This window comes from Chiloscyllium punctatum, chromosome 9 (genome assembly GCF_047496795.1).
Source record: "Chiloscyllium punctatum isolate Juve2018m chromosome 9, sChiPun1.3, whole genome shotgun sequence".
NCBI lineage: Eukaryota > Metazoa > Chordata > Chondrichthyes > Orectolobiformes > Hemiscylliidae > Chiloscyllium > Chiloscyllium punctatum.
In genome coordinates, this window is record NC_092747.1 from 58030519 (window position 1) to 58044327 (window position 13809).

A 13809-nucleotide genomic window follows, 5' to 3' on the forward strand; every position below is an offset into this window, starting at 1 on the left:
ACCCTGACATATCTTTGCACTTCCATTGTTTTTACCATTTTATTAACATTTGGATTTCCTAATACTCTCAGAGAAAAAGGTGAGATACTTGCCAAGCCCCTGACTTGTGCTAAATGCAGGTAATTGATTTGGTTTGCCCTGCTTTTTGATTTGTGGGACAAGACATAGCTGATGACTTTCCACTTTGTCAGATAGCAACCAGTATTGTTAGCTGTGCTGGAATAGCATGATGTCATATTGAGTCAATGGAATTGATTGAAAACAGGTAAAGTTGTCATAATGTCAGAGGAGAAAGATGACAAATAGATAATTATTTAACCTGAGGTTCACTACGCCTCAGATGAGAGGCGAGATTGAGAAGTGGGACCTTTATTGGCAACTTCAGCTGGTGCAAAAATTGAACCTGTGCTGTTGGCATCACTCTGCATCACAAACGGCCATCCAGACAACTGAGCTAACCATTTCTAAACCTAAAGCAAGGTAATGCTTTTCAGTATTTGCTCTGTCAGATCATAAAATTCTTACAAAACAAGAAAGTCTCATTATCCGTCCAGGAGGAACCCCAGTTACCTGCTCTCTGACACTTTTAAAAATGTGACTCCAGGAAGGCTGACAAGTCAATCATTAAATCCCTTCATACACACAGACCAAAGCCCATATGCCACTTGTTCAAAATCCAAACTCTGAAATAAATTAAATTAGTATATATAAATCACACCCCTTACATCACAATGTCCTCTTGATCTGGAATCTTATTGTTTCAGAAAACTGAGTTGATGGTGTCTGACCTTATTGGAACCACTCTGTCTGTTAAACATGTAAAAGCTAATATGTAATAACCTAGATACAGTAATTTGTTGTCCTTCCTTTCTTCAGTTTGAGGTGTCTGTATTTAATTTTGCTTTGTGTTCAAACTGCATGAAAGAAGTAATGAAAGTGATTAATAATTACAAGACTATTCACTGTGTCCTATGCATTATGGTGTGTGGTGTTATTTTGTTTATGTTCCCAAGTCACACTCAGCACTGCTGCTGGATCTCAGGTAATGTGTTTAAGGCAAATCACAGCTACTAGCGTTCCTAATTGAAATTAGCAAGTGCAATTCTGTCTGTGCATTAATATCTCCTTAATCTCTTTAATTGATTTATTTGTTCTGTACTTTCAGGTATTTTCAAACATACTCAATCTATCCTGAAAGCTCTTCTGTCAGACCTGATTCCTGAACATGAACGCCCCAATGTGATGGGAAAGTTTAGTGCAGCTTCTAGTGTGGGTTTCATTCTGGGCCCTGTACTTAGTGGATATCTTGTTGAGCTGGATGGAGGCTTCTATACCACTTCCTTCATTTGCTGCTTCATTTTCTTTGTAAATGCAGGTGTGTCTCCTCTACAGAATATTGGTATGTTCATGAGTATGTGTAATTAAATATTATGAACCCAGCTGATGACAACACTGGACAACCCTGATCCAGCTTGACAAAGTTTTTTTTTCTTTGTATTTAACATAAAGGTCAATCACTGGACATATTCACAAGAGGCTTTCAATGTATTTTTTTACAAAAAGAACTTCAAAGTTTGTTAAAACAAAAGAGAGAGTCAACCTATTTTACACTTGATGAGAACTATTAGAATAATCTAATTACAAATGTCAGAAAGAAGGATACATCCCTTTTCTCCTAATACCCTTAAAGACTTTCAAACCTCAATGAAGAGTAGCTCCTACCACCCCACTAAAGCTTCTTAGAGTCATAGAGATGTACAGCATGGAAACAGACCCTTTGGTCCAACCCGTCCATGCCGACCAGATATCCCAACCCAATCTAGTCCCACTTGCCAGCACCTGGCCCATATCCCTCCAAACCCTTCCTATTTATATACCCATCCAAATGCCTCTCAAATGTTTTAATTCCACCACATCCTCTGGCAGCTCATTCCATACACGTACCACCCTCTGAGTGAAAAAGTTGCCCCTTAGGTCTCTTTTATATCTTTTCCCTCTCACCCTAAACCTATGCCCTCTAGTTCTGGACTCCCCTCTCCCAGGGAAAAGACTTTGCCTATTTATCCTATCCATGCCCCTCATAATTTTGTAAACCTCTATAAGGTCACCCCTCAGCCTCCGACGCTCCAGGGAAAACAGCCCCAGCCTGTTAAGCCTCTCCTTATAGCTCAGATCCTCCAACCCTGGCAACATCCTTGTAAATCTTTTCTGATCCCTTTCAAGTTTTACAACATCTTTCCGATAGGAAGGAGACCAGAATTGCACACAATATTCCAACAGTGGCCTCACCAACGTCCTGTACAGCCACAATATGACCTCCCAACTCCTGTACTCAATACTCTGACCAATAAAGGAAAGCATATTAAACGCCTTCTTTACTATCCTATCTACCTGCGACTCCACTTTCAAGGAACTATGAACCTGGACTCCAAGGTCTCTTTGTTCAGCAATAGTCCCTAGGACCTTACCATTAAGTCTATAAGTCCTGCTAAGATTTGCTTTCCCAAAATGCAGCACCTCACATTTATCTGAATTAAACTCCATCTGCCACTTCTCAGCCCATTGGCCCATCTGGTCCAGATCCTGTTTTAATCTGAGGTATTCTTGCTTAGCTGTAATCTGTTTTCTGTCATCCAATTCATTTGAATATGATACATTTCCTATAATAATACCAATACAAACAGGATATATTGGTGTCCGTTTTCTAGTAGCTGAACAATATCAGATTTGAAACGATAAATCCTCTTTTATTATAAGGCTCAGCTCTATTAATCCAGCTTCTACATTGACTTCGAAGCAGTGTTTCACTCAACCTACTCAAAGTCAGGATCCAGAACATTCTCAAAGCAACTATTGACAGACTGAAACCCCTCCCATAATAGCTTGCTTTGACTTCATCAATGTTTGACTCAGGGTAAGCTTGGAGCTGCCAAACCCTTGTTGACTGCTTGGTTTGAGCCTTCCACCTTCTCGCCTAATCTGTTATCAGACTTCATTTTTGGATTCTCAAGAGTTGTTACCTGCCTTGACCTTGCCTTGACCTGACCTTCCCATAATGTTCACTCCTTGTTCACCAGCTTGTACTATGGTCCCTGTCACCATGAGGTACTTAGGGAATAATGTAGACATATACATTGTAGTTAAATACCATTATCAGAGATTGTATTGCATTGTGTGGTGTAGACTTTTTTTTAAACGATATTTTATTATTATAGGTGTTGTCTGGAGGTTACCGTACAAAGCATGGCTGTATACTCCAATGAAAGATCTTCACTTAACAACAGAAGTGAATTGTGAGACCAAGTGCACTACTTCACAAAAGGAAAAAGTTAAAAATAGCACTACTGAACCAATGGTTACAACAACCAATGGAGTAACAAGACACAAATCATCAAGTTCTGTCTGGAATCAGTGTATGTTGGTGGGAGAAAATATAAAAAGATTAATTTATTCTAATCTGTGGGATGTTTTCCTGGTAAGATTTCTTATGGCCCTAGCTAATCTTCTGTATTACAGCAATTTTTTTCTTGCTGTTGAAGAAAGATTTAACGTGCCACCCAGACTAATAGGATATCTCATCAGCTACGGTGGAATAATTGGAGCCCTATCAGGTTTGATAGCTGGCTCTGTCATCAGATTCTATCATCGCAAAATGATCTTACTGCTATTACATTCAGGCATCCTCACATGCTGCATGATGGTGATGTACTCTGTTGCAGCTTCCATACAGGTAGTTGTACTGTGCTCAACTGTTTTAGGGTTTTCAACCACTATTGGCCGTGTGTGCATCACTGACATGGAACTGAGCCAAGGCGGGCAACAGGCTAGAGGGACGATGATAGGAGCTGGACAGTCAGTAACTGCTATTGCACGTATACTTGCCCCATTGTTTTCTGGGATTGTTCAGGAATTCAGTGTGTGTGGTCCACCAAGACTTGGTGCTGCCTTAGCTTTAATGGCCATCCTCCTTATGGCATCGATACATTCAAAACTCAATAAACCCACAGAGGCTAAAGTGAAGTTACATTAAGGGATTGCAGAACATATCATGAAGTAATGTGACCTTTTTGAAAAAAAACTGTCATAAAGATGTAATATTTCGTTTATAAAATTGGATGATGTTTTTTATTCCTTGTTTTCCTTGGTATAAAGCATTTACGTTTTGGTGCATTCTACTTCCATTGATGCTGGTGTCTCTGCTACCTCTCGGGCAGGAGTTTTGATAGTGGACGTCAGCAGACAATGTTGCCATGATGGTGAGAACAGATTATCGCACTTAAAAACAAAGTGCTGGAGAAACTCAACAGGTCTGGCAGCACCTGTGGACAGAAAAACAGAGCCTCAAGTCCAACAGGATTCTTCTTCAACCTGACCTAATCTTGGCCACAAATTCTCCACCACTCTCCTTCCTACCGCCAAGTCCCACTTTAATTTGATCAGGAGTGGGGATGCTTGCGGATTTTACCCTCTGAAAACTGCAAGTTCTGAAGCTTGTTTTAGTGTCTTAACTATTGGCTTAACCCATCAGAAAACTCAACAGAGAGCTGGGAATCAAACCATTAATGTCATGGTTTTAGTGGCTAAGTTGCACACCGCATAAGTTTTCTGAGTCACTCAGGGGAGGGGAGATTCCCCCAGACACAGTGCAAAGACAGACATGTAATGTGAGGTATGGGGGTGCACTATGCAAAAAGCCTGTTTCAGTGCTCCAGCACTTTGTCCCAGGTGTTTTGAAAAAAAGATTAAAGCAAAAAACCCTCCAGCCCACAATCCTCCACTTTACAAGCCCTGTCCATGCTAAATTATGCCACCACCTTGGTTCCACTTACTCCTGTCGCCCTTTCTAGTTCCTGTGTCAACGTATTGCCAAACACCCCCTGGTGTTACACTGCTTGCCAATTCACCTATAGGCAGACTAGGTAGTGAAAATAAATAATATTCTTGAGCATCCATTGAGGTTTAAAAAAACTTCTCAATTTCAATAATAACTTTCACTACTTTTAACATCCTTTAACCCTTATGAAAATAAGCATTTGTGTTTTATAAAGTCTCAGATCATAATCTTTGTAAGCTCATAGAACTGTCAAACTGTGAACCAGCTGGCATACCATTGTGATAATGATTGGTTTTGAAATCAGTCATACAGCACTAATCTAATGAAGATCGTCTGGTTTATGTCAATGGATAGCGTTTGCTATTTCACTTCACTTCAGACAGATTTTTCAAATATTTATGGGGAAGATTTAAATCTCTTGACAACTTCCTTGAGAACACCCTTCACAACACCAATTAGCTTGACAATTCCAATGTGTTTATCCACTAATTATCCAAAGGATACTTACCCTCTCCTAAAGGAAACTTGACTTCTCCCAGAGGTGTCTGGGGACCATATACAAAAGGATATTTTGTCTGCATAGGTTTCCTTCGGGTGCTCCGGTTACCTCCCACAATCTAAAGATGTGCAGGTCAGGTGAATTGGCTATGCTAAATTGTTCAGGGATGTGTAGGTTAGATGCATTAGTCAGAGGTAAATGTCGAGTAATAGGGTAGGGTAATGGGTTACTCTTTGGAGGGTCGGTGTGGACTTGTTGGGCCAATGGCCTGTTTCCACACTTTAGGGATTCTATGATTCTCTGATTCTGGTTACCTAATAACCAAGCCAGCAGTGTGTGCTCTATATCACTTCTATTAGACAGTGGATGCATGTGGATGACTGATAAAGACACTCAAAGAGCTTCTGATAGTCAGCATCTTGTTGCACAGTTGAAGAACATGTATGTAGGGAGGATACTCAATCACCCACCGCTCACTCAACTATATCTCAGCAAGGGGCATTGCCTTTGCAAGACAGAAATTTGCACAATGAATATTTATTACCTTCTGATATATTTGAATTTTATGTTTTGTCTGTACTTCCTGTATTTATAAAATGGCAACGACTGTGTTAGTTTTATTTTGTAACGTAAGTATGAGAAATCTATTTATTGTGTCAACACCATCTTTTTGAACTGAAGAATAAATCCTCATTTATGTTGTCACATCCCAAAGCACTTGTTACTCATTGGGTTAGACTTTTTGCGAAGAGTAATCACTATTGCATAAATAAGGTGGCTCTTCTGGCAGTATATTCCAAAGTATCATCCATTTTGCAAATCTTGCTCTATATCTCTTAATTTTCACTGTCTGTCCACACTATCTCTTCAACCACAAGACACCTCATTTAACTATTTACCATACCAATTCTGGCCTTGCTGTTGTATAATTCCTTAGCCCTGCTAACATTGGGCCTAAGGTATTACTAGATTCTGGATTAGTGGTGCTGGAAGAGCACAGCAGTTCAGGCAGCATCTGAGGAGCAGTAAAATCGATGTTTCGGGCAAAAGCCCTTTACCTAGTTTTTACCTAAGGTATTACTACCCACCCAGCCAGCCATCCACCCTCTCACCCCCACACTTCCTGAGATCTGAACTTCTGCTTGCTCACACCTAAACTGCTCATTTCAATGAGCTTTTTCCACTCACTCACCACTGCCCTGCACACATCTGTTTTGTGGGGTTTTTTTCGACTGTTAATCCATCTCTGACAAAACCATAACTGAGAAGATTTATTTTCAACAGTTCATCAGAATTTTGTTTCTTTGTCCTGTCATCACCAGAAACCTTCTCCCCATTGGTCTCACATCTTATTACTTACCTCACCCTAGGCCATCCTTCTACCTCGGTTTAGATCAGAGTGGTGGTGGAAAAAGCATAGCAGGTCAGGCAGTATCCAAGGAGCAGGAAATTCGACGTTTTGGGCAAAAACCCTTCATCAGGAATACAGGCCTGAGGAATAGAGGTATAGAAGTCCAGGGTGGAGAGATAAATGCAGGGGGGGGCGCGGCAGCGGCGGGGGGCGATGCTAGGAAGAGGGTAGCAAAGAGTACAATAGGTGAATGGGGGTGGGGATGGAGGTGATAGGTCAGAGGGGAAGGTGGAGTGGATAGGTGGAAGGGAGATTGGCAGGTAGGACAGGTCATGAGGATGGTGCTGAGCTGGAAGGTTGGAACTGAGGTAAGATGGGGGGAGGGGAAATGAGGAAACTGGTGGAACCTTTTACCTCGCAACCCTTTCTTTCCTGCAGTATTATAGAGTCATAGCATCACAAAGCCCGGCAACAAACCCTTCTGCCCAACCAGTCCATGCCAAACATACTCCCAAACTAAACTAATCCTACCTGGCCCATGACCCTCCAAACCTTTCCTATTCATGTGCATAGCCAAACATCTTTTGTGTAAAATATTTGTCCCTCATGTCATTTTTAAATCTCTCTCCTCTCCTCCTTAAAATTGTGCCTCTTTGTCTTGAACCCCACCCCCCCATCCTAAGGAAAGGACAACTATCATTCACTGTCTACAGCCCTCAATATTTTACAAACTTATATAAAATCTTCTCTCAACCTCCTACACTCCAGTGAAAGAAGTCTGAGCCTATCTAGCCTTTCTTTATAACTCAAACCTTCCATATTCAGCAGCATCCTCCCCTGAACCCTCTCAAGTTTAACAATATCCTTCCTATAACTGGGTGACCAGAACTGGATACGGTATTCCAGAACAGGCCTCACCAATGCCCCGTACAACCTCAACATGACTTCCTAACTCCTATGCTCAAAGGACTGAGCAATAAAGGCAAGCATGCCTTCTTAACCACCCTGTATATTTGTGACGCAAACTTCATATGTACCTGAACTCCTAGGTCCCTCTGTTCTACAACAATACTCACGGCCCTACCATTAAATGTATAAATGTACTTTGTTCCCACATTCCTTACACTGGGGGAGGGCCGTTGCTGGTTAGCTCAGTTGACATGACAGGAATAACATGGCTCAAATTAGTATCAGCAACATGGTTCAATCCCTGTTCTGGCTGAGGTAGATTCAGGACCGTTCTTCCTCACCCTATCTAATGGAAACCATTGTATTTTGCTATGGTTGCGAAAAGCATTGTATAAATCCCAAGGCATTTATTTTGTATTTTAAGATATCTATCACATCTTTAATGGATGAAAAACTTTGTTTCCTTTAATTATAAAGTCTCATATTTGTTTTTGATTTAGTTTCTTTTTGAAGGGTTAAGAAATTTTCAAAATAGCCACTTTGGTACATAACCAAAGGTTACACTGGAAATTTTCCACGATTTTCATTGCATTCCCTAAAGCAGAAAAATAGACCTATTCAAATATTAGCATTCTGAGGATATTCAGAGCCAACAAGGTGATAAATGAAGTATAAAGTGGATCAGTTGAGATCATTCAATTTGTTAATGAGTAGATTTTTTTTAAAAGGTGTCAACTGTTGATGTTAAGAGAAACTTGGGTGTACTTGCACCAGAAAAATAATGTTACCATACAGGGGACAGCAAGCAATTGGGTAAGTAAAGGGTGTTTTAGCAAAGGGATCCAAGTACAAAAGTGAGGACGTCTTGTTACAATTGGTGCAGAGCTTTGGTGACAACTGAAGAAGGACTGTGTACAGCTTAGGTCTCTGTACTTAAAAAGCATATAATTCCTTTGGAAGTGAGAGAGTAAAGGTTCATTGATTGATTTCTGATGTGAAATGATTGTCCTTTAATGATAGACCAGACAAATTGGGCTGTGGACTTCGAAGTTTTGAGAGATGATCTCAGTGAAACATGCAAGCTTCTGAAAAGTTTGGAAGCCAGTTGTTTTCACTTACCTGGTAATCTTGAACATAGTTGAGAGTGTGGTGCTGGAAAAGCACAGCAGGTCAGGCAGCATCTGAGGAGTAGGGGAATCGACATTTCAGGTATAAGCCCTTCATCAGGAATGAGGCTTGTGGCCTCCCCTTAGCCCCTGGCCTGATGAAGGGCTTATGCCCGAAACGTCGATTCTCCTGCTCCTCGGATGCTGCTTGATTTGCCGTGCTTTTCCAGCACCGTACTCATGGCTCTATCTCCAACATCTGCAGTCCTCACTTTCTCCTGACCTTGAATATAGTCATGGACTAAGGAGAAAAGTTCACTTCTTTAGGATTGGGATGAGAAGAAATGTGAATTTTTGGAATTGTGTACCACAGAAGATTCGAAGATTGCGAATCCTCTTGCAAGGATGCCTGCCTTGAAGAAGTTTTCCTCCTCTCTCTACAAGAATCTCAGGGAGTCCCTCTCCCACTGCAACTCCCAGGTCATTTCCTCTGCCCTGAAGCTCTTCAACCATGTTGTGAAACAAACTCGGTACCACAGCCACATTTGCTTCCTCAGTGCCTGCCTCCGTAACCAACTCATCCTCATTTCCCCTTCCCCCACCTCATCCTAGTTTCAAACTTCCAGCTCAGCACTGTCTCCTTGACTTGTCCGACCTGCCTATCTTCTTTTCCACCTATCCACTCCCCCCTCTCCTCCTTGACCTTCATCTCCTCCCCCACTCACCCATTGTACTCTATGCTACTCTCTCCCCACTCCCACCCTCCTCTAGCTTATCTCTCCACGCTTCAGGCTCACTGCCTTTATTCCTGATGAAGGGCTTTTGCCCGAAATGTCGATTTCGCTGCTCGTTGGATGCTGCCTGAACTGCTGTGCCCTTCCAGCACCACTAATCCAGTACCACAGAAGATTGCAGATGCTCCAATTGTTGAGTATATTCAAGGTAGGATAGAAAGCTTTGTGGTGTCTCAGAAATTAAGACATATTGATAGTGCAAGGGAAACTGAACTTGAAGCAAATGATCAGCCCTGATCTTACTGAATGAAAGTAAAGGCTACAGTGGCCAGAAGATTTACTCCTGCTCCTATTGTTATGTCCTTACTTAAACTTCCAATCACTGAATCTTTATAGAATTGTATTGTCTTGGGGGGAAAAAAGCAAATTGGCACTAAATTTAATTTTATTTTTACAAAACTTGCCCAAGCTATTTGTATGTCTCATCCTTTTAAGGGGTAAAGTTGCCATAGTCTACCAGACCATAAGCTGCTCTCTTGTTAAAGAGAGACAACTGATCATGATCTAACATAAGCATCACCACACCTCAGGCAAGAGGAGAGTTGAAATCAAGAGTCCTTTGTGGTAACCTCAGCCAATGCAGGAATTGAACCTGTGCTGTTGGCATCACTCACCAGCCATTCAGCCACCTGAGCTAACTGGGTAATGTTGCTCAATTCCTGTCAGAACATTATACAGTAGTGTTTACAAAAGGAATGTGAAAGTACTGGTTATTTGAATTTGGCTTGGCAGTTCACATATTATCGAGTAATTTTTTTGTAAAACTTGATTTTCAATCTTATCTTTAAATATCTTGTTATTGATATGTACATTGAGGCTAATAAAACTGCTATCTGAATTAACTAATTTTTTGGGACGCAATTGAAAATCTCAGTGGTTTACTGCCCAAGGTTTGATGAATTGCTGTATTATATATCGTTAGTGCATCCTATCACAACACTGGCAGTGGCAGGACAAGAAGAAATCATATGGGCAGCACGGCGGCACAGTGGTTAGCACTTCTGCCTCACAGCGCCAGAGACCCAGGTTCAATTCCCGCCTCAGGCGACTGACTGTGTGGAGTTTGCACATTCTCCCCGTGTATGTGTGGGTTTCCTCCCACAGTCCAAAAATGTGCAGGTTAGGTGAATTGGCCAAGTTAAATTGCCCGTAGTGTTAGGTTAGGGGTATGAGTGCTTTGGCGGGGCGGTGTGGACTTGTTGGGCTGAAGGGCCTGTTTCCACACTGTATGTAATCTAATCTTAAAAAAAAAGATACCACATCGTCTTTACAATAGCTTCAGCAATTATTTAAAAAAAAGAAAAAAAAACCAAGAAGAAATCAAATTGGTTCATTAGAGCATTAATCAATATGTTCGCATTATTGTGGATTGTGTCAAGTTCTGAGATTTGTGGCTGAAACCAGCTAGGTAGGTTAAGGGAGGTCCATCACCTCAATTAAGTTGAGCCATGCAAATACTACAAGGGTGAAAGGTCAGGAAAGGAGGTCCAGAAAATGTCACCTCTTCCTTATGGTGGTGGCTTATCATTCTCTGTATGATATTGTTACAACTAGTCCAGTTAAGCTTCTAGTTGATAGTGAAACCAGAATATTAATGATGGGTATCTGTGATGGTGTAACAATTGGAAGTGGTTGGACATTGTTTTAATAGATATGTTTACTGACACTCTTGACAGACTGTTGTTAGCTAACATTTGTGCCGCATAAGTCAGGGTATTGACTCAGCCACGGTATTTCCAAAGGAGTTAAAGAGTCAAACATTGGGAATATTCACAACTATACAATGAGGATACGGCATGGGAAAAGACACTAAAAATAAAACAGCTGGAAATAGATACCCCAAGGGTCCAATTATAAGGAATCTGGTGAAACAATGGTCAGTCTATGGTCTATGATAATTGTAGCTACATCCCCCTGTACAAAACCAGATTTATTCGCTGCAGAAATTTCTTATTGCTTTGCTTATTAGGGCTGTTTACAATCAACTTCTGCCTTATATTGAAGCTATTTAATCTGCTACCCCTCTCCAGTACCACACTTCTATAGTGACTAACCCTTTCCTTGTCCACTTTTGATTGCTCCTCTCTATCTACCTGGTGCCCATTTCTGGACCAAGGTTGTGATGAGGTCAGATGCCAGATGCTTGTACTTAAATTTTAAATAGGCATGAGGCAGCCTGGTATTAATAAGTAACTGTTACTTGCACTATTGATTATACCTTCCATTCTATTGCTAATTTAAGCAGGCCAATGGCATGGTAATTGGCTGCATTAAATTTGACCTGACACCATGCAATTTTCCATGTCATCCCATAACCGTCAGTATCATACTGGTGAGTTTAGATGTGCAGGTTTTCAGCATTACGGCTATGCTGTTGCTCTAGGGAGCTCTTGTGGCACAGTAGTACATAGGAACATAAGAACGAGGTGCAGGAGTAGGCTATCTGACCCTTTGAGCCTGTTCCACCGTTCTGTAAGATCATGGCTGATCTTTTGTTGCCTCAGCTCCACTTACCTGCCCTTTCACCATAATCCTTAATTTCCTTACTGTTCAAAAAATTATCTACCTTAGCTTTAAGTACATTCAATAAGGAAGCCTCAACCACTTCACTGGGTAAGGAATTCCACAGATTCACAACCCTCTGGGTGAAGAAGTTCCTTCTTAATTCAGTCCTAAATTTGTTCCCCCTAATTTTGAGGCTTTGCCCTCTTGTCCTAGTTTCACCCACCAGTGGAAACATCCTCTGTACTTTTATCTATTCCCTTCATAATTTAATATATTTTATTAGACTCCCCCCTCATTCTTCTAACAGCCAATGAATATAATCCCAGTCGACTCCGTCTCTCCTCTTAAGCCAACACCTCTCAACTCCAGAAACAACCTATTGAATCTCCTCTGCACCCCCTTTAGTGCCAGTACATCCTTTCTCAAATAAGGAGAGCAAATTGCACCCAGTACTCCACGTGTGGCCTCACCAGCACCCTATACAGCTGCACCATAACCTCCCTGCTTTGTCATTCATTGCTAAAGGGATTGAGTTTCAAAGTTCCATTTGCCTTCCTAATTACCTGTTGCACCTGCAGACCAGCCTTATGTGATTCACACGCAAGGATACCCAGGTCCCTCTGCACAGCAGCATCCTGTAATGTTTTACCATTCAAATGATAGACCTTTTTACTGTTAGTCCTACCAAAATGAATGATTTCACATTTATTGACATTGTACTCTATCTTCCAACCTTTGCCCACTCACTTGAAGTATCTGTGTCCCTCTGCACACTTTGCTCTATCACTGATCTTAAGTGTTATCCGCAAACATTGATGCACCACACATGGTGCCCATCTCCAAATCATTTATGTAAATTGTGAGTAATTGCAGTTCCAACTGATCCCTGAGGCACACCACTAGTCACTGATCACCAATCCAAAAAGCACTCATTTATCCCCACTCTTCACTTCCTGTTATCCATGCTAACACATTACCCGTAACACCATGCATCTTTATCTTAAGCAGCAGCCTTTTGTGCGGCACCTTATCGAATGTCTTTTGGAAATCTAGATACACATCTACTGGGTCCTGTTGTCCACCGTGCTCCTGATGTCTTCTTTGAGTTCCAGTTATTAGTCAAACATGACCTGCCTTTCATGAACCCATACTGCAGCTGCCTAACGGGACAATTTATATCTAGATGTCTTGCGATTTCTTTCAGTGCCCCCACTCTGAGCCATGTGGCCTGGGATCAAGTCCCCCCCCACTTCAGAGATGTGTAATAACATTTCTGAAAAGGTTGATTAGAAAAGAGATCCAAGCCCGTCCTCTGTTGAACAGATGCAGGTACTTTTCATCCTGTCTTGATGATAGAGATTGTAGGAGCAATTAGCAACAGTTAAGACACTGCTAGACCTGCTGGGTTTCATTAGCAATTTTTGTTTGTTGGAGATCACCAGTATGTGTAATTTTGTTTAACATGCTACTTTTGGCTGAAGAAACTCACCATTTTTACACTGAGTCTTTTACACTCAATGGGTTTTACCATATTTAAGGAAGGGGATATTCATGAAGGATCCTTTCATTAAGTGTCTGATTGTACACAACCGTTTTGAACTGAATGTCATTGGGTTTACAAAAGCACCAGTTTTGTGGCTCATGACATTTCTTCTTTATTTCAATCCGAATTTCAAAGGGGACAAGGGTGCAGTAGTTTTGTCCCTACCCCAGGGCCAGAAGGCCCAGGTTAAGTCTGAGCTGCCGCAGGGGCATGGTAAGGTGCCCAAAAAGGTTGATGGTTGAATTATTTCCAGAAAATTATTTTTCAT

At 41.3% G+C, this 13809-nt stretch overlaps 1 protein-coding gene across 4 annotated transcripts in view; it reads left to right on the forward strand.

Moving 5' to 3' along the window:
- The window catches only part of mfsd9 (major facilitator superfamily domain containing 9), a 31541-nt gene extending 27416 nt beyond the window's left edge, over positions 1-4125 (forward strand). For all 4 annotated transcript variants that reach the window (XM_072577594.1, XM_072577596.1, XM_072577597.1 and 1 more), the window contains 2 exons: positions 1166-1375; positions 3216-4125. In XM_072577594.1, coding sequence (XP_072433695.1) covers positions 1166-1375; positions 3216-4030 — 1025 coding nt within the window. In that variant the 3' untranslated portion in view covers positions 4031-4125. The remainder of the gene's footprint in view (positions 1-1165; positions 1376-3215) is intronic.
- The last annotated feature ends 9684 nt before the right edge of the window (positions 4126-13809 follow it).